Source organism: Culex quinquefasciatus, chromosome 2 (assembly GCF_015732765.1).
Source record: "Culex quinquefasciatus strain JHB chromosome 2, VPISU_Cqui_1.0_pri_paternal, whole genome shotgun sequence".
Lineage (NCBI taxonomy): Eukaryota > Metazoa > Arthropoda > Insecta > Diptera > Culicidae > Culex > Culex quinquefasciatus.
The window spans coordinates 200,729,804-200,757,425 of NC_051862.1; the positions used below are offsets into that span (position 1 = coordinate 200,729,804).

At 40.4% G+C, this 27,622-nt stretch overlaps 1 protein-coding gene across 6 annotated transcripts in view; it reads left to right on the plus strand.

The window, feature by feature from the left end:
• Positions 1 to 27,622, plus strand: part of LOC6036119 (putative mediator of RNA polymerase II transcription subunit 26) — a 327,945-nt gene that overhangs the window by 194,789 nt on the left and 105,534 nt on the right. For all 6 annotated transcript variants that reach the window (XM_038250372.1, XM_038250377.1, XM_038250371.1 and 3 more), the window contains one exon: positions 12,329 to 12,481. In XM_038250372.1, the coding sequence (XP_038106300.1) occupies positions 12,329 to 12,481 (153 nt within the window). The remainder of the gene's footprint in view (positions 1 to 12,328; positions 12,482 to 27,622) is intronic.

A 27,622-nucleotide genomic window follows, 5' to 3' on the forward strand; every position in this document is an offset into this window, starting at 1 on the left:
TTGATTGGCCTAGACATACTGGCGCGCTGTTGCGAAGATGATCGCGCGTTCGCACCTCCAATCAATGCCGTGATTACGGATCAAATCGAACAACCACCTAATTGGCGGTTTTGACTTGGAGGACGCACAGTGACACGCGATGCCTCAAGAATTGTAGCTTCTAGGCGGCTAATCACGACTAAGGTTGCTCTCTTCACTTGATTAGGTTATTATTATTGGCACAGAGTCCGCGTGGTGGTGGCTTATTGGGCTCGGGTTGTTACGACACGACGCAATCGGCTAGAATTAAGTTATTTGGTGGCCAGCGCTGATTGGATTGTTGGAGCGAAACTAATTTGAATCGAGTTATTGGAAGTTGGAAACACGGCGAGGAATTTCTGCGTCGGTGAGTTGCTAAATCTGCTTGGAAGGTTGAAATGGAGATTTTCACTGTGACTTGCTAGTTTTCGCAAGTTTCGTTTTTCAGAGAGCTTCAAGAATTACCTATAACTACCTTGATATGAGGAAGACTCACTGTCTACCGTGTTCACAGAAGCTATACGGATGTAATCTGGACTCGGAAACAACCTATGACTTTCGACAATAGCTTTTAGGACATAGTTTCAATGTTAGCTCCCGTGTTGCTTGAATGACCTATTTAGGAATTCAAGATAACCTAATGACCAAATTTCGAGGTCATTGGTTTAAATCATCAAGAAGATTCGCAACGACCTCGCCAAAGACCTTTCCACCGAGTTTGTTCAACTTGCGTTGCAACCGCGGAGACCTATTTAAGAATGATAAATGACCTAATGACCTAATTCCTAGGTCATTGGTTTAAATCATCACGAAAGTTCGCAACGACTTTAGTTGACCTTGAACTCGCGTTGCTCTCAAGTTCCTTTTTCAAGCTGACAGATAACCTTATGACCAAATTCCTAGGTCATTGGTTTAAATCAACAAGAATTAGCAATTCGCAACGACCTTCCGGTCGATTCCTCTAAACTCGCGAATCAACCGCAGCTCCACACCTCATCTTGACACGTCATTCCGTTCCTAATTAAAATTAACTACCCGTCGGTAGTAATTATCTTCAGCAAACAACGCGATTCCGCCCAATTTGCAGCGACAGTCTTCGAACCCCGTCGAAGCGCCCAGCCATCCATCAACCATCGCCGTCGTCGTCATCAAGCGCCGCAAGCCCTCTGAAGACCACCGTCAACGGGCTGACCAAAACTAGCCGCCACCCTTGTTTGACGACAAAAATTAACATTTTGGAGTCGCTTCTGGTTTTTCTCCATCGACTACGGTGAAGGAGGTGTTGACGGCCTTTCGGAACTTGTCAGGGCAGAGGCGCATCTTCATCTTGTCGTCGTCCACACCGCTGGAGAGATTGATGCACAGCTGGACCAACAGGCGGTTGCGGTAGGGCGCGCATGAACTTTTTGTTTTATGGTTGAGACCAGACGGCGAGATGGAACTGTCAACAGTAGGAATAAATGGAGAGGAAAACGAGTTTGGGACTGTCTGCAGGGCGTAAAAGTTAGACGAGAAGAGAGAGGGTGGAGGTCGTAAAATGGAGCAATCGTGGTTTTGATGGTATAGTTTGATTTTTTGTGGTAATTTTAGGGGGTTTTCGATTGTTATCGTATTCACTGGGAAATTGAGTCGAACTTAATTTTGGGAAATTGCAATACCAAGATCTGCTTTTACTCAGTCGAAGGTTGCCATTTAAATCAGTATTTCAAGCTAAATTTCTGTTGATTTTTCATACCTGACATTGATAGAGTTCATGGAAGTAGCTCAAATCTCACGTAAAGTCACTTCCAGGAAGTTTTCTGATGATCTGTAGATGTCTCGAATAAAGTCATATCTGACTTTGATCGAGTTCAAACCACTTGCCCAAATCTCGCCTAAAGTCACCTCCAAGAAGCTTCCTGAAGATCCGTTGATATCCCGTACGAAGACATAATTGACATTGATTAAGCTCAAAGAAATAGCTCAAATCTCACTTATAGTCATCTCCAGGAAGTTTCCTCAAGGCCTGTTCATGTCTCGGATGAAGTCATACCTGACATTGCTCGAGTTCAAAGCACTAGTCCAATCCTTGAAGATCCGTTGATATTCCGGACGAATACCTGACATTGATCAAGTTCCAAGAAGTAGCTCTATTCTCACCTAAATTCCTACCTTACTCACCTAAATTGTTACCTTAGGTCACCTCCAAGAAGATTCCTGAAGATCGGTTGATATCTCTGACAAAGTCATACCTGCTATTGATCGGCTTCAATGCAATAGTCCAATCCTTGAAGATCCGTTGATATTCCGGACGAAATTATACCTGACATTGATCAAGTTCCACCGTAATTCACCACCCGGAAGCTTCCTGAAGATCTTTTGATATCCCGGGCGAAGACATGGTCGATATCGATCGAGTTTAAAACAATAGCTCAATTTTCACAAAAAGTCACTTCCAGGGAGCTTCCTGAAAATCCGTTGATATCTTAGACGAAGTCATATCTGATATCGATCGAGTTTAAAGACCCAAATCTCAGCTAAAGAAGCTTCGTGAAGATCCGTTGATATCCGGGACGAAGTCATACCTGCACTAGCCTGAATTTCTCCTTAAGTTGGTTACCTTAGGTCGCCTCCAGGAAGCTTCCTGAAGATCCGTTGGCATCCCAGACGAAGTCTTCCCTGATATTGATCGAGCTCAATCGAACCCAAATTGCCCAAATTCCCCCAAAAGCAACACATGTGACCAAATTTCGTCGATTACGCGCGCTCGCGTATCAAGTCGCGATCTTTTCCGCTTATGACATAAGTGGCTACCTCGAAGCTCCCCCAGGTAATTGAAGTTGAACACATGTTCGGACCGGCGCAAAGTACCCCGCGTGGTTTATTCGGCTGGTTGATTTTGCCCCGTCCAAAGAAAATTGAGGTTCGCGTTCGCGTACATACCATACGCGCGGTAATTGGAGGTAATGAGAGATAAAGGAGATTAAGGTATGCGGTTGAACTAAGGGGGGGGGGGGGGGGGGATGCCGACAATGACTTGGAGGTTCAGTTTTTTGGGGGGAAACCGAGACGCTGTGTCTGATATAACACTTGAATTTGAGGGTTTTTTGGTGCGTATATATCAAGATTACGCAGCCATGATTTAGTCCCAAAAAAACTTGAAGATAACGTAGAACTGCAACTCTGCTGTGATACTACAGAACAACCCTAAAAACGCCTCCAACAAATGTTCCAACCGGTTTTACGAGTGTTAAACACCCAGCACGCGTGCTACAACCCCGCGACTACATTTGTCTGCACTTGAGAGCATCGTGTACCATTATGCTCATTACAACCGCGAGTACAACGCCAGCAAAACACACCTGGTTGGCGCGCGCGATTACCGTCGACTGCGTAACATAATTATAAACCTCCCCCCAACTCCTCGCTGGAGAGCCTGATGAATGTAATCTTCGTTTTGCCTGAAATGTATATCAACTGCCGGCATCCAAACGAGCGCGTGCAACATTGTGGCTATGATTGTTACGGCCGACCACAGAATACCCTGGTTGAGGTTTGCTTCTATGCGTTTTTTATCGATGATTATTGGGCAAAAACTGAACAAACCTTCAAATTTGGATCAAATGCCATGGCTTGCGGAATCAACGCGCTAATTTTGGTGTTTAATGAGCATTTCGATACGTGATTCGGGGTGATTTGGAGTCCCTGTGGCGTCGGATTTCGGTATCAATGGGTTGTGTTCCAGCTGGAAATGGCGTGGGTTGTTGGTTTATGGAAGTAGTTGCCGAATTAGAAGGTCGCTATAGTCCTTAAAGTCTTTGAATAGCTTTGCATTTGCCTCCAAAATCATCGAATATTATATACATATATACATCTTGGATTCTCAGTATCAGATCTTTAGGACTTCTTGTATAAAATCTTCTGTATGACATTAGACAAGCAGAAACCATATCAAAATGTACACCTTAATGAAATATGGTATTGTGAAAAGTTCTTTATTCGAATATTATATACATATATACGTCAATGAAAATTCTCAGAACTTGCGACTTTCAAATGTCAAATTTGGATGTTTTTTTTTTTGAACAAACTAATTAAAAAAACCTTATTTTAATAAAATCCCATTCAAAGCTTTCTTCCAGCAGACCACGTGCCGTACAATCTCTCCATATGCAAAATCCACTCAATCAAACCGTTTACCGTTCACCGCGTTGATACAGCTTCCGTCTATAGCTCATATATGAAACCTTTTCCTGCCGACTACTTGACCCAGTGATAGCGGCTATTGATTTCTTCCGAAGGCCCCCCATATCTCCAAGCCCCTTGCCCAAGCCCATCTCCCGGTCTTGGCTGGTTATTGATTTCCTTCTCCGACGATGCTCACCTAAACGGCAGTCAATGGGTTTCGCGTTCACCTTAATGGAGTTGAGTTGCTGCGGATGTTGAGAGGTCAACTCTTTAGCATACCTCTTCTTCACATTAGCGGGTGGCTGAAGCCGACGGGGTGGCTTCGCTTTCCGGCGTCGACATCGGCGGTTAAATGCTCATCTCCGGAGAGTTTGATCCCCCTCGGGAGGTGAAGTGGTCGTCCGCGGTGATTAATGCTCCCGTTTTTCCAGGTCATTTCGATTCAGTGCATGCAGCGAAATTTTCACACGTCGCTGACCTCTCAGTGGGCTGTGTGGTTGGGAGGGTGGTTGTGGTTTTTGTTATGCAAATTGTGGATCAACAACGCTCAACGTATCCGGACAATCAAAATCGATGTCGACGTGCCGCACTGACCCAGATATGCCCGCGAGACCCACGTGTGGCGTGGCGGGCAAAAAGTGACCAACCGAGTCTTGTAATAATAATCACGAGCAAATGGACGCACGAAATTGCCATATTGAGCGCGCAAACTTACTCAGTTAGGAGGTGGTTGAGGAGAGGACGTCGAGCCAATTGTCCGATGTGATTAGTAATGGAAAATGGAATTGATTGGCAGTTTGTTGTTTTGCGGTTTCGGGTTTCAGCGCGTAGATCAATTTGGCTAAGCGGATCTGGTTCGGAGTCCCAGGAGGTGGCATTAGGGGGCGCGTTCTGGCGTGTACAAATAATTGAACAAGTCATCAGTTGGGAGTGGTTTATCTACGGATTAGCTTTGAAATTGCGTGGTTCTAGTTGTAGTTCTAGTTTGGGCATTTATTTGAACTCGACCAATACCGATGCAGATTAGGTCAAGTGGAATAAATATGCTACCAGAAGTATTAAAAGGCTTTTATAATGATATCGAGATATCGAATTCTACAACTTTTCATGAATATCTGAGTTTTCAAAAGATCATTATTTGAACGCGATCAATATCGCTGAAGATTAGATCAAGCGGGATCAATCTTCTTTCAAGATCTTTAAAATGGTTCAAATAACAATAAGAAATGCTGCGGACATCGATTTGTTTAAAGAAATACTCTCAATACTTGAAACCTTAATACCTTAAGATTCCTTGCAATATGTATCAATCTGTTGCAACCAACTAGGGAACAGAACGTCGTACAGCAAGTTAATTACTATCACTAAACTACCACAATAAACTATCTTCCCCTTCTTTCGTACGCACCCCCCACGCCCCGTTCAATGATAGCGTTCCAGCCTTAAACGAGCCCCGCACTAAATTGAATTAAATTGGTATCCTCTCACCGTCAAGATCTACCGACCGCGCGCAGGTCGTTACGTGCTCCGATCTCGTGAAAGGATCAGTATAATTGCAAAATAAAAGCGCCACTCTACATTTTTCCCTGCACCTCTAAATGGTGCGTCCCACCACCACGGCCGCATCACCCAACATCACCCATATTAGCCCGTGATGTGTGATTATTAATTTAATATTTATTAACTTAATGACCACCTTCGACGGGGGCCTCTTCTACGCGTCGGCCGTACGAGAGACTTTGAATCGATAAAAAGGCGCGATCCCAAATCAATGAAGAGACTCGGTGTCGTCTACCACCGTCGCGTGGACCTGGTTCCCATAGTCCCGCCGCCGGCCAATGTCGTCGACGACGACGGGCTCCAAAGTGGCCTTTATGTTCACACATAATATCGGTCGGCCGCGGCACATGCACACACGGTTTATGCTTTTGCTTTCGCCTGGAGATTCGTCGTCATGGCTTGTGGATGCTGCGTCTTGTGTGGAGTTCAGCGCCACTCGCAGAGGGGCACACAATGTTGAGATAGGTCCCCCCAGAGAGAGGTTGGGGATGTCCGATGGATAGTGGGAGTTGAGTTGGCAAAAGCTAAGTCATGCTACAACTAACAAACAAATTAAGTAACTGACGGATATCTGATCTTGTGACCTCGTATAAATTCTTCATGTAATACAAGAATCGATATCCAAAGGTCCAACATTGACTGAGTCCTTCATATAAATCTACGGATTTATATCTGTTTTTGTAATACTTCTTATGAATCTTTCGAACGAATAAGAGATGGTATCCCAGTTAGATCCAAGAATAACATTTCACTAGTCTTTCATATACTGTTACGAAATGAGTTCGTAGGTATCCTTCGATAGTATTAGGAATGATGTCCCTAATAAGTCCGTGGAACAATTCGTTCGGAGTCCTTCGCATTGGATTGTATCCGAAGTCCAACTTTGACTGAGTCCTTCATATAAATCTACGGATTTATGTCGGCCTATGTAATACTTCTTATGAATCTTTAGAACACATAAGGAATGGTATCCCAATTGGGTCCAAGAATGACATTTCACTGAGTCCTTCATATAATGTTACGAAATTAGTCCGTATGTGTCCTTCGATAGTATTCGGAATGATATACCTAATGAGTCCGAGGAACCATCGTACGGAGTCCTTCGTATTAGACTACGGATTGATGTATGACTCTGTAATACCTCGAATAAACTCTTTCTATAATATTGGATTTTATGTTTGGGCTTAGACTAAGTCCTTTAAAAAGGTCACCAATTTGTATTTGACCTCATATGAGTCCTTCAATGATATTAGCAATGATATACCTGATAAGTCCAAAAATCTCCTTTTACTAAGTCATAATGTAAGATTGCGGATTTATATCAAAATTTGTAATACCAAGGACTTACAATTTCCAAAACATAAGGATTGATATCCTGATATGTCCGAGGAATATTTGTTACTGAGTTCTTTATATAATGTTAGAATACCTCGTATGAGATCTACATAGAGTGTTAGAATTGATTTACTGGATGAGGCCGTGGAACAATCTTTACTGAGGCCGTCATATAATGCCATAGATGCATATCTGACCTTGTAATATCTCTTAGGACCTAAAAACAGCTCTTATGAATCCTTCATATAATATTAGGATTGATACACTTGGAATAGTTCCGAATTAATATCTGACCAATAATAGTCCAGATTTCCTCCAAATTCCTCCAACTGCTCCCACTATCCAACCGGCCCCGTTCCCTCCATCGACGACTTCGTCAACCGGCAGCCCGCCCGAACCGATTAACGACAACGGCACATCGGCAAGCATTAAAAGCCTCCTCCTCAACACACACACACATGTACACAAACTGCCACAGCGGACTTTGATGTCGGAGGTTTCGCTTTCCTTTGCCTTTCGCACACGCGACTTAGTAGCACGTTTTAAGGGGGCGCCCCCACCTCCGCTCAATCTCTATCGATACATATTCTCACCATTTGCACTCTATTGGGTAACCCCCGCGCGGAATTGGTCCAGTTTTGATATCGACACAGAACCGAAGAGTGTGAGCTTTAATGGGCTGTGCAGTTGAGTTGTTATATGGGCATTAATTAATTTTCATAATTTACGATGAGAAATCTATTAATTAAATTTAAATTGCAAAATCACCCTTGGTTGGTGGTGGTCGTAGATGGACGAAAGGTATGCCTTGAAGGGTGACTAGCGCGAGATTTGGATCAAACGGGGTCCACTTGAAGCGGGTCGGTTTTGGGGCCCAAGTGGTCCACACACACAGATGTGGGGGACTTTCGAACTTCGAGGGGTTGTTTGGCGTCTCGTTACGAGAAGTGTTTTTATATTTTACTCTGGTATCAATTTCTTCATTCGACCTCTTGACTGTGAAGATGGGATTTCCTGGTTGACCTAGGGTTCAAGTTTTACGATGCATCCGTTTCAAGTGATATCCAGCGTATTATGTTTAAATTGAGAGTAGCAGTTGGATACACACAAGCCGTTACACAAGGATAGACGAAAAGTTTGCATGAGATTCAACGTTATATCATAATATTAGATACATAATGTGGAGAATCACGTATTGATTCCGGAACAAAAAATGTTCATAACATTCAAAGTCAAGAATCACATATTGATTGCTATGAGGTATTATCTGGACTCTTTATCGGATATGCAGTCCAGTAACTGAAGTATACAGGCAACTCTTATCGCAAAGAAGGACTCAATATAACTGTATAGGATTGGTATACGTCATATGAATTAATACGGGATTCTTCGTATAACATTGGACGCATTTGGACTTTGTATACGGAGTGTTGTTCTTAAAAGATACATAGGCATCGATTTCAACAAAGAACAATGTATAGAATTGGATGAACTCTAGATCACTAATCTAAAATATCGCTCTCGATCGAGGATAACATGCATGTCCAGGACTTTGTCCTTCATACAAGATTAATACGTATTGCGGACTTAATCTACAGTGATTCTTTCATACTATCATGATTTGAAAGATGTGTTTCATATCGGATCATTCTTTCGTAAGTATCCGGAATCCACTCTCCAACCAACCTTCCCCGTTACAACTGATAAGTCCGCGCATCGCCCGAGATTCCTCGCATTCTAATGGTATGTAATCATCATCCCCAACCGGTAATGCCGATTGATGGACAGAGGCAAGGTACTCATCATCGCGGACCTGTGTGCGCTCGCTGAAGCGCTTCTTTTCGCACCAACAAGCTTCGCCAGCTCTGGAAAAGTGTGAAGATCATCGCTCAGAACATGAACGTGTGGGGGGGGGTTAAAACAAAATGAGCAACATGTTGAGCCCCCCTCTGCGTCTCAACACCTACCCCCTGCGGGGAGGCAGAAAATGAGCAAAACTATTTCAGCTTACAAATTGAATAAAAGCAATCATTTTAATCAAGTTAGAAGAAAATGAAACGAATCTTCACACTCTGGTACACGTGCTTCCCGTCCCCTCCACCCCTCCGCCGATCTTGAAGTCGAGGAGGGCAAATAAAAGCACACGCAATTGCCGGTGTGGTAATTGCGTAATTTGTTGAATCAAAGTGATGGTGAGTGAGAGAGAAGTGCATATAATGATGTTGATGGACCCGCACCACAATGAGGGGGAAGGGGGGAGGCTGCGCGATGATATGTAAACCACCCAGAAAGAAGAAGCTTCAGAGAAGATGTTGTCAGGAGTGAAAATTAAGAGGCTGGAGAATGTGCCAACGCCCAGCGATTAACCCTGATGGGGGTCGGTCAGTCGGTCAGCGATCTTGACCAACGGCGTGGAGTCCGGCTAGGGGAGGAAATGATAAAATTCAATTATGGAACTCGGCGCGCTAATGGATAGGTGTATAATTTTGTTAAATTTACATATCCCGCCACTATACGAAAAAGTTCCCAAACAAACCTCGGAGTTGATCCAATTTGTGTAAACGTGTTTGGAGTCTGCGGGGTCTGCTCGCTATAATTTATTGAACGGAAAATTATACGATTATAGCGATAGTGCAGCTCGTCGGCGTTTAGGGACGACCGCGGTCTCGGCGGTTATTAATGACTGCGCCGCCAACGCCAATTGATGAGGGCTGTGTGATAATAATTATGAGTCCGCGCACACAGGTAATTACTTACTCGGTAGCAGGTACAAGTGCACATGATGCTGATTGGATCGATACTTGTGAAAAATGTACATTTGCAACAGAGAAAGCCTCCGAGCAAGGTTGGACACAAAACCAACTGTTTGGGCTATAAATCATGGCAGTTTGCAAACTCTTGGTCCAGCGCGAGATTCATTTGCGTCCGTCGATAAAATCTTGACGCTTGGCTACTGATTACTGGCGGCGCAAAACTACCGGGTTTGTCCTTGGACGCGCGCGCCAAGTCGAAATTATTTAAAACGCTTCGCTGATGGCAATGGCGCGGTGGGGCTTAATTGGTTCCACCAGAATTGACTAATGATTTGCGCCTTTTGATAGAGTTACGAGCGCGCGCGGAATGGGAAGTGTGATCGAAATTAGTGACACTGGTTTTGGGGTTTGCAAGAGCACCTTCTAGAAGGTCGCAGTAAAATTGACGGATGTCAATCACGGTGTGGCGGAGTCATTAGATTTGGATTGAAATCGAAATTTTAATCATTTTCTTTCCTTGGGAGAATGGCTCAATCAGAACTCTATCAATATTGATGGTTGCGTGGTTCGATGTAATGATTATTTGAAAGATTGATAGTTCTCGTAGTTATTTGAATTCCAATGGAACATTGAATCCATTCGTTAGCAATCACTTCTGAGTGATTTCTTCCAAATAATTTGAAAGTGTCCTTCTCATACAAAAATCGGATATCTGATTTCTTATCATACCCCTAAATAATTGTTTACCTCTCCTTCATATAAAACAATACGTATAATCCAATATGAAGGACATAGCCCTAGATATACCCATTGGTCAAGAGTGATTCTTTGGACTAGAGATGTAAATTTCACACAAATCTATACCTCATTGCAGCTCAAAGTTGCTCTAAAGTTCTACGTAGGCCTCAGATAACATAATTTCGTATAAATTTTATATGATGGACATACTGGTTATTCAAAATACTAGTCCATAGTACTTTGGACTGGTAATCTAGTTTTTACAAAAATCGTACGTCCTTCTCATAAATCAATTCCACGATATCAGTCTGATATGAAGGACGCACGGTATACAAAAAGATCACAATTTGTTGGTTTATCTAATAACTAAATACTTCTAAATCTTACATGAAGAACATATTGATTATTCAAAGTATTACTAAGTCAAGAGTTATACTTTGGCTTCGTGATCTTGATTTTACACATATCTATAAGTAGTCTGTCATATAACTTAATTTCTCGATATCTAAATCTATTCGTAGTCCTTCTCATAACTCAATACCTCTATACCATTACCAATGAATCTTATATGAAGGACTCACGGTAACAAAAAGATCAAAATTTGGTAATATTCTTATAATCAATAAATCCGTATAAATCTTATATGAAGGACAAACTGATTATTCAAAGTATTACTAGGCCAAGAGTTATAATTTGGATTGTTGATCTTGATTTTACACATAGTCCTTCATATAACTCAATACTTTGATATTAATACTCTATGATTCCTATATAAATGAAGGACGTATAGATTACACAGTAGATCAAAAATTTGTTGGTAATCCTCATGTAACAAAATATAGACAAATCTCATATGAAAAACAAACTAATTATTCAAGGTATTACAAGGAAAAAAAATATATATTTAACAAATCTATACGTAGTCCTTCATATAACTCAATAACTCGATATTAGTACCTATTAATTTTATATGAAGAACGCACGGTAAACAAAAAGATCTAAATTTGGTGGTATTCTTCAAATCAATAAATACGTATAAATCTTATAGGAAGGACATACTAATTATTCAAGGTATTACAAGGCCAAGAGTTTTTCTTTGCATTGATGATCTAGATTTGAAACAAATCTATATATAAAACTTCATATAACTTAATATCTCGATATCAATACCTAATATTTTTTAATATTAATGTGTAGCAATCAGATAGCAAAATACAAACAAATCTGATATGAAGGACATACCCATTTTTCCTCATAATTGTAAAGAGGTTACACTTCGACATGCAAGTCACTGTGTAAATATATAGTAGATAAAAAGTTACAAGGTGCTGAATATTTATCATGATCTTTTATGAAGAACACATCTGAACAAGCTGGGAATAGATTGAATCCAGTTAGATCTGAGTAAAACTCCAGCTTATTCCGTAGAACCATCAAAAAATCAAACTTTGTTCACACTTATTCCTGACTTCCACCAGCTTATCAGCAGCTCCAATCTTAATAAACGATTTCCTTCCACACATGGCACACCTCGTAATCCGCTCGGACGCGTAATCTAACACCAGATTCAATTACAAACCCTCCTGTCCAGAACCAATTCGGTCATTACCCAAACCCCAGCTGTTAATCCGCTACCTGCCGCACACACTATTCTGACTTTCAATTATGACTTTTAGCAGTGCTCTACCCCATGCCAAGCCAAGTCTACACCATCATAACTCATCCGGACCTTACCCCCTCTTCTTCTTCCTCCACAGATAACACCGAAAGATGGCCTGCCAACGGTGGTGTGTAGTTCCTGCCGCGAACAGCTGGAGACCTGCCACCGGTTCCGACGAGTGGCGCACAAGACGCAAAAGTCACTGCAGAGCTTCCTCAGCTACGCCGCCAAACTGAGCGGAAGTGCACAGGTAAGAGCGCAGATCTGATAGACCGAAAAGAGGGGGGAGCAGCATCATAATTCACACACCCCTGGATCGCCAGGGGAAATTTTCAAATTCCGGGTCCCGCCTGAATTGCTGGGGAGATAAGATTCGACCGATAACGTGAAAACTCCAATTTGAGGGGCCGCTGTAAATTGGCCCCCAACGACCACACACAGAATCCGTACCAGCAGCTGACGTTGGTTGTAATTCCCAATCGAGCGGGAAGGTAGCACTTGCCGGCAGCTGTTCGGTTTTAAATCCGATTAAATCTAGTTCTGTCTTTGAGGGGGCCCTTTTCACACCTTGCAGAAGGAATAAAGAAGGAAAGGGAAGTACAGTTGTGGTCCAAAATCGCTTCCACTAGTTTAGCTCTCCAAATTACTTAATCTTTTTGATCTACTTTGTGAGGTTTCCTAGCAAATTGCTAGAGCAATTATATCGTTATCATTTTCGTGTTTTTGATAAGGATCTGGAAAATTGCTTCCTCATAACTGTTTCAGAACAGTTCTCACGGGAAGTTTCCATTTTCTGTGGAATAACTATTGATCTCAATTTGCTTAAACTTACAACTAACTGAGTGAAGGAGCTATTAGACTATGGCAAATAAACAAAAAAAAAACTCGCACTTTTTTTGTGCTTGACAGTTTATCAAACTCGCCAACAAAGCCAATTGTATTCAGGCTGACGTTTCTGCAAACTAACAGAGCAGGTCATCTGCCAAACTGTCCAAAAGTTAGTTTGTCTGTTTGTCGTAGTCTAATACTTCCTTGAGTGAGTGTTTTGTGAGTGTGTAATTGTGTGAGTGAGTATGTGAACTTCGAAAACCAAAAACTCTCAATAAGAAATCAAAATCAATCCTCATTTTACATTCTCATCCTGTCAAACCGGTTGACCACAGTCCCACCAACACCTCGGGGACACTGTCCTGAAGAACTTTCTTCATAGCCTGTCAGAATCTCCCACTACCACCACCCTCACCATCCCCAGCAGCAACTCTCTGGCCCGAACGTGCCAAGCAAACATAAAGACGTGTTGCGTTTTTATTATCAGTCGTACGTTAAAATGTCATCTCGCGGTAAAAGACCTCCGATACACAGATATGTGTGTATACAAAGACAAAAAACAACATCCCACACACGAAAAAATCACGCGCGACTATACCATATTTCTTCTTCTTCCTTTTATTTGTTGCAACTTTTGCTGTTCATCTCGCATGTCAGATGAGCTCAAGCGCTTAAAGAGTTAAGGGGGGAATAGTAGCAAAAGTATAAATAAGCAAACGCAACTAAACACACATCGGAGAGGAAAGGAAACAAGTCAACGAGTATTAAAAAGTATGAAAATGATGTAGATGAGCGCGCGTTGCTTTGACTTCCTCGCGCGTGTAATGATCGTGAATGAACTCTTGCTCGCGCGAGTCTCAAATGACAGGGAAAAAACATGAACCGAAACAAACAAAACCACGCCGATTTCGCCGTGTGTCACCGCAGATTTGAGCGAAATTACTCAAATCGTTGCCGTCGTGCTAACTTGTCGTACGTGCATTTTGGGGAAAATTGAGTTGAAACGCTCAAAATGCCTAACATTTTGACCTTCACAGATCCCCAAAATTCGATTTCAATCCTGAGATATTCATCGAAATCGAAAGTAGTTTCAACCTTGTCGTGCTATCTTGTCACTCCCTGAAAATTGATGTAAGCGCGACAACTGGCTAAAGGGATTTCAGGTCAGAACGCGTTTGACGCACGTACAAGTTAGACTTCCGTAAACAGTTGTAATTATAACTCGGGACTCCAGCAACCAACTTCAACCAAACTTCGAGACAATGCACATAATGGTCAGCCAAACAAAATGTGTTTGTTATTGTTTAAATTGCGTGCTTTCGTTTTGTTTATTCAAGATCGAAACATTAAAACACTTTTTTTACTCGGAACGTCGAAATGGCGGTTGCGACAAGATAGCACGAAAACGTCGAAATGAGTTTGTTCTGTGCGCGGTGACAACAATGAGGTATCACACTTTTGAGTGTGGGGTTATTTTGAAATTGTTGCTCGTTTGTCAAATGCGATTCAAGATTGCCGAGCGCGATGCGCCGAAAGTTTAGATGTATTGGTGACGAGTGAGACTCGAGCACGCGGTTTTACTCTCTCTCAGCGAATCGTTGCGCGCAAGTTGTCACCAATACATGTTTATGTTTGACGCATCGCGGTTGGCGACATTGCATCGCGCGTTTGCATTCTAATTTTTGATTGCAAGTACAAATTTTAACGTTTTTTTTTTTGTTTAAAAAATTACCAAAATCTACCCCATTACCCTAAAACCACGTCAAGTTCGCTACTTCTTGTAATATATAAACTCACTTTAATGCGATGTTTACGCAGAGGAAAATGTCCGCGCTTTCACAACTGTGTGTGATGTTCTTGAGGAGATATCACTCGTGATGACTACCGCCAACGGGCTGTCGTAAAACGGGACATTTTGGTGATTGGTAAAATTCCCGGTGAAATTACGACCCGCGATGATAAATGGTGGTGGATGGTTGGCCATCGACTTTCGCAAAACTTGCTCGAGTGGACATTTGTTAGTCTAATCACGGAACAACAATATTCTTGAGGAGTTTGGTTCGAGAAATGTTGTCCTTAGAAGTCGTTCGCGCTTTTCTGCAATTTTTTGGTAGTTACACTGTGATAAAAAGCTGTTGAAAAATAAAAAAATATTTTTATGTTTTTATTCTGCAAATATCTCAATTTTTCGAGATAATTTTTGACAACTTTCGGTAATTTTTTTATGACTTTTACTGTGTATGCTTCCCACAAGAATCCGCGTAAAAAAGGGCTTCGCGTTAGCGTGAAATGCGATATCTCACGCGGCACGCGGCAACTTCGCCAAATCGTTGATCTTTTAGCCGGAATACCGGGGTGGCAGGTGAGGTACGGTTTTTTTTCGCTGTATAAGCATAAAAAGGTTTTTTTTGCGGAATGTTTTGAGGTGTCTGCCATTGTTTTGGTTAGAATTTATTTTTGCACCTCTGGCAGAACTTTTTGCTGCATCGGTGCAAAGTTGGATGAACTGCTGTGAATTTTTGTGAGGGTTTTTTAGGGAACAGCTGACATGAAGTTACGTTACTGTTCTTCGGAAGTTGCATCGATTTTTAAATAAAAATATTCAAAAAATGACGTCACCAGAATTTGGACTCAAAAGGTCTAATTTACAATCATGAGGTCAGATTTGGCTTAACAAATTATCTCAATACAATTGAATAAATCTGTAATAATTCGGCTGCCGATCCCGATGATGCTATGAGACGCGGGTTCGATTCCCGCCTTATCCACTGAGCTTCTATCGGATGGTGAAGTAAAACGTCGGTCCCGGTTTCTCCTGTCTCGTCAGAGGCGCTGGAGCAGAAATCCCACGTTAGAGGAAGGCCATGCCCCGGGGGGCGTAGTGCCAATAGTTTCGTTTTAATAATTCATCGAAGGCTACGTGTTTTATGTACACAGAAAAAATAACGTAAATTTGGAAGCTGTAATTTTGAAGGTTGAATATTACCTCTTTTATGATGTTATTTTACCTCAATTTAGACTGAAAAAGTTATATTACACCAGAAAAGTGGTAAAATTACTCATTACCAGATGTAAAATTACACCTTTTTTCTGACATAAAAGATGTACCCCTTCCCAGATGTAATATTACTATGATTTTTTTTCTGTGTATTTTTTGAACGAAAATCTGTAATTAAGTGTAGCAAAATTCGTTCAACATTTTCTGCCACAAATTCTTCATGTGAGTGCAGGTCAAAAAAAAAACTGGTGGTGGTGTAGGTACTTTTTTTTATTTATTTGTTTCATCTTGAAACAGACATACTAAACGAGAGTGAATAGTTGATCAGAAAGTCTTTAAATAAATGTAGCTTAATCCGTTTGACATTTTCTGTCACAAATTCTTCATTTGGGTGTACCTTTCCAATGTTTTCTTTTCCAATGTCGGATACATTGAACTCGGAATAATTTGTCAGGCCAGTAAAACGTCGCGGCGTTCTGCAACACCATTTACAAATGACGCTACATGTTGTGTGGTACTCTCCTGCGTTGCGAAGACTTCAATAAGACGACACCCAGCCATGAAAAGCCTCTCTTCCGTCGTGTCTTCCAATAATAGCTTCTCCATCGCAGCAGCAGCAGCAGCTTTGATATGCATGTATAAACAGAGATATAAATTTAATACTTTGAATACCGTCGAGCCCGGAGTGAGTGAGACACCACCACAAACAAGCTCGTATACTAACTCTAACAAATGAGTCAGAAGAACCGGCGCGTACCCGGCAATCAATCCTGCTTCCCCGAGTCGCCGGGGTCGACCATATCAGAGTAGGAGCGGCACGATGGCGCTCTGATATAGACCTGACGGAAACATGACGGCAATCACGCGGCGTTCGAAAAAAATCAAGCAAGAAAGGTTTGAAAACGGAGCAATTTTTGCCGAAATTGCCCACTCACACAATCTTTTACAGTTCAAATGTTGTTGCAGACTAAGGGCCGTAAAAAGGAGGTTCGCGCGGTATATCTGCCTCAAATTATTTATTCAGTACACGAACCTTTTATGGCGGAACAAGCGCGCGCGCGCAGCCAAACACGTTTTCGCGCGTGGGAACACGACGTAAAGTATGAGTTATTGGTTATAAATAGTAACTCTCGGCAAACCTCAAGGGGGGCGCGAGGTACTGATATCGCGCGGTGGACCCCGAACTTTGTCACGAGACGAGTAAGTCAATATGGCGTTGTGGGATTATCAAGTTTGAGTTAGACACCTACTTTGTCCGAGGGATTTGTCTTACGAACAGTAGGTTGGTTCAAAATTTAAAACTCCTTATGTTCTTGAAATATTTTTTGTCGAAGATTGCAACTCGATAAGATATCACAGTGTTAAGCTACATCTTCGACAAAGTTGTTTTGCAAAATCTTCAAGAAGTTATTTACAGCAATCAGCTAAAATTCTGAACGACGACGCTCGTCATCAGCTCAAAAGTTCTCAACCGTACACACAAAGAACCGGCAGCGTTGCGAAACGCTCACATGCTCACACCCGACACACCACGTAACTCGTCGAATGTGAATGACAAGATGAATTTTATTCACGGTGATTGACCGATGGTATGCAAATCATGAACCCCCCCTTCCTCAGATCTCCTCCTGAGCCCACCACGCAAGAAACAACTTTATATTTACAAATCATTAAACGTCTCTTACGCCGAGGGAGAGAACCCAACTGGCAACTTCGTCCCGCACCTCACTTCTTCGCTCGCTCAAAGAACTCCAATATCTGCGCTTTTTCCCCTCTCTCGCAGCTCAAAGTTGCACATTTCATGCAAACGAGCCCTTTTAACACCCACTTTTTTTCACACCTTTTTGTACCGCGGCAAGTTTGACCAGTTTTGCCCAGAATCTCATTGAACTTAGAGATAATTGAGTGCGCGAACGCGCACATTCGATTGAGACTTGCGAAAAAGTAGCTGAATTGGATTCGATATGCAAATCCTCGGCGGCGGCGATCTAATGAAGTTGTTGGAGTCGCGTGAGTAGCTCACCGCAGGCTGGCTGCTACCAGGTCAGCAGCTCGTTAGGCTTTTTTGCTGGAATTATATAGGTTAGGGTAAACTAGATGCAAGTCACGTTGGCGGAAGTCACCGCCGGTTCTGGACCGTTGTACCAGTTTGTAGATGCTTTACAATTTCAAATATTTGTGCTCTGCGAGCCTACAAACATTTCCTGTGACCTTGTTTCCCCTCATATCGGATCACAACTATTTTTATCATCTAGTTCAGCTCAGCGTCAGCGCGCTTATCGATAACAGTCATGCGACCAACCCGAAAAAAAACCCGTTGGTTCATGTTTGCACCGCTGATGCTGCTATCACCGAGGGTCTATTTTTACCCATGGTTTCATCCGATTTGCTTATCCCGCGCCATGAATGCAAACAGCAGCGCAGAGTTCTGCCAGGGTTGTGAGAATCTGAACATGTCAATTCTCTTGACCAAAGTGTGAATCTTGAATTTTGAGCGGATCATTGAATGAAGGTTGTTCATCTTTATCACGCTCTTCACCAGTGATGAAAGCGAGAGAGAAATTCTAACGAAAACAAGTCTCTCTGATCTTTTGCGTGATATTTTGGTAAATGATTGAACTTTAAGATTCTCAGTAGAATTTCATTCTTGAGAATGTTTTTGTAAATAATGTTCCAATGTTTGTACAAAGTATAAAGACAATCAAACCTGGTGATTCCAAGGTAAATCATACAATAGATAGATGAAATTATCATTTACAAATTGATAATCGCCCGAGAGTTTGAGAATTCTGATGGAGAAATAGATTTTGCGTGGAGAGAGGAATGATACTGAGTGAGAATGTAAACTTTGCTCACTACTACAACGAGATCAGCATGTTAAGATTTGATACTCTCACTCTCTTTACTTATTTTAGAGATAAATTTCTCCCACTCTCACGCGTTTTTTTCTCTCTGAAAGGTCTTGAGATATTTTTTAGAGCGTGAACGTTCGTTCTCAACTTTACTTAAGTTTCTATAGTTGTTTTTTTTTCAGCTGAAGTGATCAATTGAATATCCTTCTGTGACGACTCACAACCCTGCCTAACTCTCGTGCTCTCTCTCGCGCTGTGTTTTAGTCATATGTTGGCTAGTGAGCAGGGCTATCACGGCACTATAATCAGCCGAGCAGCAGCAGCACCAGCAGGATTTTACTCTTCTAGTATCACCGAGCAAAATCTCGGTCAGTATCAGTGGCATCATCATGCAATGGGCGAGCAAAAACAGCAGCTGTTATGAAAAATGCTATTTATACCGACCTGATGTTACGGCTGCTGCTGGCTGCTATCTAACGCCAGGGTTGAGTTTGCCAAATCACGTCTTAATGTCTGCTCCCCACAGCTCTGTGATGTTTGTTTTGATTTGAGAAAAAAGGTCACATCAAAAATTAAGAATCCAACTTCCGTTAACAATCTCGGAATGGCAATCTTCAAACCATGTAGCGAATTTTCACTCGGAAACGTGCGTGAATTTGATGTGTCGAGTGGGAATGAATTACGGCCGTTCCATATACAAACCTTTTTACGAGCTCTCACTTTCCAGGACACCTATACCCGTCGGACTTGGGTTACAGTTAATATCGCGTGGAATCCATAAAATTTCTCAGCTTCTTCGTTGGCTGTTGTCCACTTTTGGTCACACGCGTGAAACTGGGTCACACGTTAGTGTCATAAAGGCACAGGATGGCATTTGACCGATTTTTGTTCAATTTTTAAATTGAGATAAAATTAAAAAAAACGTAGACAGATTTTTTTTAAATTACACGCACATTAAAAAATATCAGAGTAATTTTACGCTGAAAAATGGTTTGTATTGTTAAATAACACATTTTTTTGATAATAAAATTTTGATAAAAATTTTCTAGGTTGTTTCAGAGTGTTTTTTACAGAGAAAATTTTTTAAATACATGAAAAATGTTACTTTACGCATTAAAGTTTTCAACTCCTCGTTTTATTTTTTCTAACTGTACACATAAACACATTTAAACAAAAACATACAAAACGAGAGAAAAAATGTGTAATTTTACATCAAAACCATGCATTTTTGCTATTTCATTTTTAAAATAAGGGAAAAATCACATGAAAAATATGTAAATTTACGCATTAAAATTTTCAACTCGTCGTTTTATTTTTTCCAACTGTACACAGTGAAAAAGAAAACACACAAATTGTGAGAGAAAATGTGTATTTTTACAAAAAAAAAATACATTGTTTTTAGTTTAATTTTTAAAATTAAAGAAAAATCACATGAAAAAAAAAATAATATTACGCATTAAAATGTTAAACTCATCGTTTTATTTTTATTTTTTCTAACTGCGCACATGTACACAGTTAAACAGAAAACATACAATATATTGAAAATATCATGGTGTAGATTAACCTACACAACAAAAATCCAAATATTACATCATTTAGGATGTAACACTTTTGCACGTAATTAAACATTTTAATTTGAATGCAATTTGATGTAAATTTGCAACAAATTATATGTAAAAACATGATTTTACGTGAGATTTAACTGTTTACGTCGAATCTCAGATTATACAACTGAGTTTACATGTAATTCAATTTTTCCGTGTCGAGTAAATTCACATATTTTTTTCTGTATATTTTGTAATTTTATCCATGTCAGTAAAATTATATTGATTATATAGAAAAAGACGAAAATATTACCCGGCAGAAATTTTTTTTATTAGTTTTTGAAATAAAATTTAAATTATACAATTTTCATATATTTCTATGTAAATTTGCATTTTTTTTAATATTCCCTTTTCTATGTAACTTTATGTTTCACACGTAGTTTCAGGTAAAATTACATGATTAGAGTGATAAATTACTAACTTCAAATTTTAATGTCGCCGTTGTTAAACTTAACTTAACTGGGTAAAATTTCAATGATTTTTTATTGTATATTTTTTTCTGAAACCGATTTCAAGGATAGAAAATGACATTCTTTTTTCGCCATCGCTGTACAGCATGCATTCCAAATCTGTGTTCTTCCCGCCCGGATTACGTTATCGCTGCGCGCACGTCAACGACCGTGGATGCAAATTACCCCCAGAATTACGGCCTCATAAAAGGCGCAAATTGTCCACCACCGGCTTTTGATGTCCGCATGTTGGTCACCGGATGACCAGCTGCCGTTTTACGGCCTCATCGAACATCAAATAAACAAATCAAAGAAACGCGGGCTGGTTGACTCTGGGATTGACGGTTGTCGTCATCGCGCGATAAAACGTGGTTCCGTTCTCCGTAAAAAGATCGTCCCAAGAAATTGCCAAATCGGCCGAAAATAGCACGCGCCTACGCGCCAGGATTCGAAGGTGGACCGGCGCGAACTCTTCGCTAATTAATTGATTTTTAAAGCACTTATCTATCGCACGCAACGGCGACGTGTGTCCCCTTCGGGGACGACCTCTGGCAGCCGTCAATCAGGGCTGTCCATCATCGGCCGGCCAAGTCCGCTGTGGTCATAGATTTGTCAAAGAGAGACCGCCCCAAATCAGCGCACCCACGTGGTCTCCGACTCCGCGCGTACTTGTGCGGTACCCACCTCGCAGACATCAACGCTTCAATTACCGGGGGACTACGAGACTTAAGGCATGGCCAAAAATAAATCAAGGCGATTGATACCTCCAAAAGTTGCTTTGGCTGGTACTTTGGGGTTGCGCGAGGTTCGCGTGGGTTGCACTTTGGTGTTGTTCTGCTTTTCGAGGGCCACGCGGTTTGTAGGACAACTCGAGCTGCGAGAAGAGTTGTTACGAAATGTTTGAGAGGTATGGCCGCGCGCAAAATGATTTCTATTAATAATCAATCATTTATGGATGGACTCCGTGGACGACCGTGGCGTGTGGCCGTCAATGTCCCCGCGGTTGTCGGGACGGGAAAAAGAACGGGGTGATTTATTATCGTGGACCTTAGGTTTAGTTGCGTTCTTTTGGGTGGACTTGCGTGTGATGGTGATGAGCCTTGAAACGATTTTAAGTTTATTTGGAAGTTTTCAACCTATTACATTCATATACTGCTAAAAATCGTGCACAAAATGCGTCAACTGCAGTGGGAATCAAACAGCAAACTTTAGAGGGTATTTCTAGTCAAAAGTTAACGGAAGACTGCTCCAAAGATCATTAACCAACTTCGATGACAGCACTAAGCATTGGATTCTAGGAAAGCAAATTTATCAAACCATCACCCCCCTAACTCCAAGTTCCACTCTAATACTCACCGGCTTACCAACTCAGCACAGTAATGTTCCAACCGGTGGCCCCATCAACGCCCAAGCCCTAGAAGAGCTCCCCCAAACCGTCCAGCTGGAAAGATTATCAACGCGCGCTCACGCCCTCTGACGACGACACGCGGTTTTGCGACAAAGCTGATTTGCATTTTAATTAAAAATTCACTCGAGCTGCTCGATATGTGTCCGATGATAACCGTGGCTGTGACTGTCACTTGCGGGTTGGCCGCAAATCACTCAGTCAACGAGTCAAGTCAGCGAACCACGAAATTTCCTGCCCTGAGAGAGTGGTGCGGACTTAGTCTGACGCAAAACCCGAGATGTTTCGCGCCAAATCCCTCGATGCCGGTTGGAGGCTCACGCCTAATCCGGACAGTCTATCCAACGTAAATAAAACTTTTTAATTGAGTCGATGATAACGAATCCCTCAGCGAAGCCGTAATAGATCGGACCGGCTTAAACTGGCAGTTCTTGGCTAGTCAGACAATCGCAACCGAACGCCTACGCGGACGGATCAGCTCTCTCGGTACTCGGGCCGTCTGAACAAACTGTCCGCAGAGATAACTGCACCCTGGCCGGCGATGACATAAAAGGAGGTCAGTGGCGGTTTTTTGTTCCCTCCCTCGTCCAACCGCAGCCAGGCGATAAAACTATATGAATTAGTGCCAATTAGGACCGTCAATAAATTGTGATAAACGCAAATATTGGCTGGCCCCAGGTTGGTCAACGTCGGGAGATAAAAATAAACTTAATTTTTTAAAGCAAAATAAGTTGATTTCCTTCACGAAAACATTAGTCATCCAGAAAAAAAAACTCTCAATTTTCCAACTGAATATCTTCATCCCGCGTCCCGAGCAAATCATGACACTCGGTAAAGCATTGCAAGATAAAGAAGCTTATGCCGCAGCTACTCTGAAATAAAATGTTCTTTAAATAGATTTAAAACATCTGGATCGCGCAATTTATCAGTCTCGTTCGCAGCGATGGTGGAATGCATCCCTGATTCTGGGGCTGGCTGGCTGGTATCTTTCAGTCCCCAGCAAAAGTCCCGTCATGCCAATCTCTCATGGGTAGGGCAGGTGAGGGTGACTTAGAATTTATGTGAATTTTTGTTACACGGTTAATGATTTTGCTTATATTTCATTATTTGCAAATATTTCAAAACCATTTCCAAATATATATTTTTTGCATAAAATAAAACATGGTGTCAAAACATTGTAATCAGTTAAAAAAAATAAACAAAAATATTTGAGTTAAGTAAATGTAAAATGTTGAGTATACAAAATCTAGAAAAATCATTTTGGTTTTATCAAATTCATGCTGTCTATAAAAAGTGTTTCAATTGTTAAAAAAAGATAGTAAATGACGATTTACTTTTTTTACTTCAAATTAGAGGGACCCTTAGCTTTACATATCTTTTAGAAAAAAATCTAGAATTTATGTAAGACTTGTTTTCGATTTTTCCTGGTTTTCAAAAAAAAAGTTGCCTTAACAATACCTTCACTTCAATATAGAATACAAATTTAATTTTACATCCTAAAAATGAAGTCAAAATATTGTTTCGACTTTTTACAGTTTTGATAAAAAATCATGATTTTCAAAAAATTGGCAACATTTTTTTTCGTCTTACCTAATTTTGTGTGTGGGTATTGGATTTGAAAAATGGGTAATTTTTTCTTAGAGTGTAACTTTTTTTCTGAGAAGTTCTAAACAATACCTACCTAGCAATATCGATTGCAAATTTAACCCTACGTCTTAAAAATTAAGGCAACCCTACGTCTTAAAAATTGAGCAAAATAATGGCTTCTAATTTTTCATAAATAATTATTTTTCAAAAAATTGGCAACACTGCCAAATTAATTTTGACCAGTCTCAAAAATGCAATTTCTGTCATCTTTAACATATAATTTTTTTTTTCAAAATGGTTATTTTGGGTACTCCATTTTGTTGTGAGAAAGGTCGACTTGAAAAATGGGTAAATTATTCCTAGAGTTAAACAAATTTTCCTGAAAATTCCTAAGCAGTACCTTCCTAGCATTGCCAATTTAATCCTACATCTTAAAAAATAAGGCAAAATTTTTCTCGACAGCTTATAATTTTGCATAAATTAATATTTTTCAAAAACACTGCCAAATTAATTTTGAAAATTTTTACCAAGCACAAAAAATGCAATTTTCTTCATCTTAGCCATATAAAAAAAAGATTTTTCAAGAATGGTTATTTTGGACATTTTTTTCTGAGATGTCCTAAGCAATACCTTCCTAGCAATATCGATTACCAATTGAATCCTTTATCCTTAAAATAAAGTAAACATATTTTTCTTCGATTTTTTTCTATTTTTTTCAAAGATAATGTTTTTTTCAATTGGCAGCAAAGACGAATGCATTTTTTTGTCATGTTAAACAAATAAAAAAGATATTTAAATTTGTTTTTTTTTTTTGATACTTTAAATTTGTGGGTGGAAAGTCGATTTGGAAAATTGGTGAATTTTACTTAGTGTGTAACATTTTGTTTGAAAAGTTCTAAGCAATACCTACAATATCGCAGAAGACATCAATTCGATAAAACAAAATCCGTTATAAAGATGCAGATTTTTGAATATTTGAATAGCCTTTTTGATGGATAGCGGCAATGTAAATGTTTTTTTTTTTTGTCATTTGTACCAAATTACATCCTCTTAAAAAAAATAAAAATAATCTTAGGTTTCAAAGAATTGCTCAACAAACTAAAAAAACAAATTTCAAAAATGTTGAGAAATTTTCGGTTTCAGGTTTCAATCATAATCTTTTGCCTTTTAACGTTCATTTTTTTAATCAGTTAAATATTCTCGTTTTTTGCAAAAAATATCTCTAATTTCTACAATTTTATATACTCATTCTGACTTCTAATTGCCTGATAAAATTCTAATTAAAAAGTTTCTATTATTAAGAGATTTGCTTCCGAATGATCTTGAAAAATAAAAATTTCTTCTTTTAAACTATTATGATATTAAAAAAAGTTACAAAAATGTTTCATATCGAAAATATTTATAAAAAAATATGCTTACCTAGAAATTTAAAATTGTTTCCAATTATTCATAGTACAAATTCGTAATATCAAATGTTTCCTTGATTTCCAATTATTCTTTTGAATTTAAAATATTTAGTAGTATAGTTTATGAACAAAAGTAAGAGTGCATAAAATACAACACATTGCTTACATTTTTTCTGAATCAATTTAAAAAAAAAGTGACAATTTCATTTTTTTTATCAAAAATTTTGAATTAATTGTGACTTCTCAATTTATAAATTCAGTTTTAATTTTTCTAAAAAAAATGTTTAATTTTTAATTTTTTTTTCTATATCGGAATGTGTTGCCAACACAAAAGAGTCATTGCAAAACTGGGGGAAAATATTCACATCAAAAGAGTTTTAAGAGATTTCAGAATTCTTTTTTTCTGAAGATAATCAGATAATGATTAAAAAATCAAATTATTCGCTCTACAGCATTGCCTTAGCGTTCTTGATTGCGAGATTCCTACTCGAAACTAGGTGTTCGAAGCCATGATTGTTGAGGCAATTGCAAACCTCTTTTTACTCCTAAGCTTCCATCCACCCCGGGATTCGAACTGACGACCTTTGGATTGTTAGTCCAACTGCCTACCAGTGACTCTACCGAGTCAGGACCCAGGGAGACACCTGGACTGAGCTATCGACCTAACCTCTAGGTTAGACCGGGCCAACATTTAGTTCCCCATCCGAGGCGTGGTCAGACAAATCTAGTCTCGAAAAATGCCACCGGGACCGTCTGGGATCGAACCCAAGCCGACTGGGTAAGAGGCAACCACACTTACCCCTGTACCACTGTCTCCACGATAACGATTAACATTTGCCCAATTTTTCTATTTTTGCACAATATTTTGAAATGAAATGCAGGAAAAATATGTTTTGAAAAAACACAAGAAAACTTTTTTTTACATGAAATGTTTTTTGTTTCCTCACAGTAAAAAATAGTGTAAATTTTGAAGGTGTAATTTTGGAAGGTTGAATTTTACCTCTTTTATGATGATATTAACCTCAATTTAGACTGAAAAAGCGACACTACACATAAAGTGGTAAAATTTTACATTTTCAGATATAAAACTACACATTTTTTCTGATATAAAAAATGTACCCCTTCGACTTCAACAAAGTTACATTCTGTTGTACATCAACCACAAAATCCCCTACCCAAAAATCTCTCATACACACGATACCGATCGAGGGCATCGTTTTTCTCTTTGTCGCGGCCAGAATCCACGGTGCGGAGGAGTGGGTGTGCAGCACGATGCACCACACGTATGCAAACCAAACTGAAAGGATGCACTGCGGCACTGGTTTCGAGTTGGCAGTTGTTTCGAGGTGTTGAAAACCCCTGTTTGAACCGAGCGCTGAAATCTTCAACCCATCCACGCGGGGGAGTTTCGCGCCTGGTTCTTATCTGGTGCTTGACTTGCGTCGCGTCTTCGCGCGGTGACATTTTCAGGCGTTTCTCGCGCGAGGATCATTTATCAATTTTCGCCGCGGTTGGCCAATTCTTGAGGGGGGGAAAACACCCGGACGCACTGCTCGGGCACAACATGTCTTAGAAGTACACGACGACGACGCTTCTGCAATGTGCTGCATGTGACTCTTCGAGTGGGTTTGTTTTCCAGAGTCGCTCGGTTCTCGGCACCAGCACACTCCCCACGGAATGATTTACGACGTTTCTTAATCTTCATATCGTCGTACCCCCGTGCAAGTTGGCCAACTCTCTTGGTACGGTACGATTACTTGGTTGGTTGGTTGGAGGTGCCTAGAGCGGGAGGATATCTGAACCCAGTTGGCTCTTGTCTTTGGCCGGAGCCATGTGTGTGTGTGGACGCGAACGGAGTGACTCACGGATCTAGAGCGCCACCACCTCCTCCAGGCAGGAAGGCAGGCAGGTTTGAAGTCGTGCCCTTCGTGGCAGAACGAACCGAGGAGCCTGAGTATGTTTGGGGTAATAAATGTGAAATTAGTCAATCTTATATTTATTTTTATTACCAGGTTACGTACGGTACACGGAGAGGGCGATTGCAGTGCGCTGTTTGACTCCCTCGATTCGTCGAGGAAGTATGTGCTCTTGTCAGTAACTACAGTTGCTCAATCGCTGAATGAAGCAACAACAAAGGTGAAAAATATGTTTTTCTGGCGAGTTAAAATTGATCATTTACCTAGTTTGGTTATAGAAGTTTGATTTTTTTTTATATCGAGCATGTTAATTTTATATTTTAATTATTATTATTTTTCAAATTTT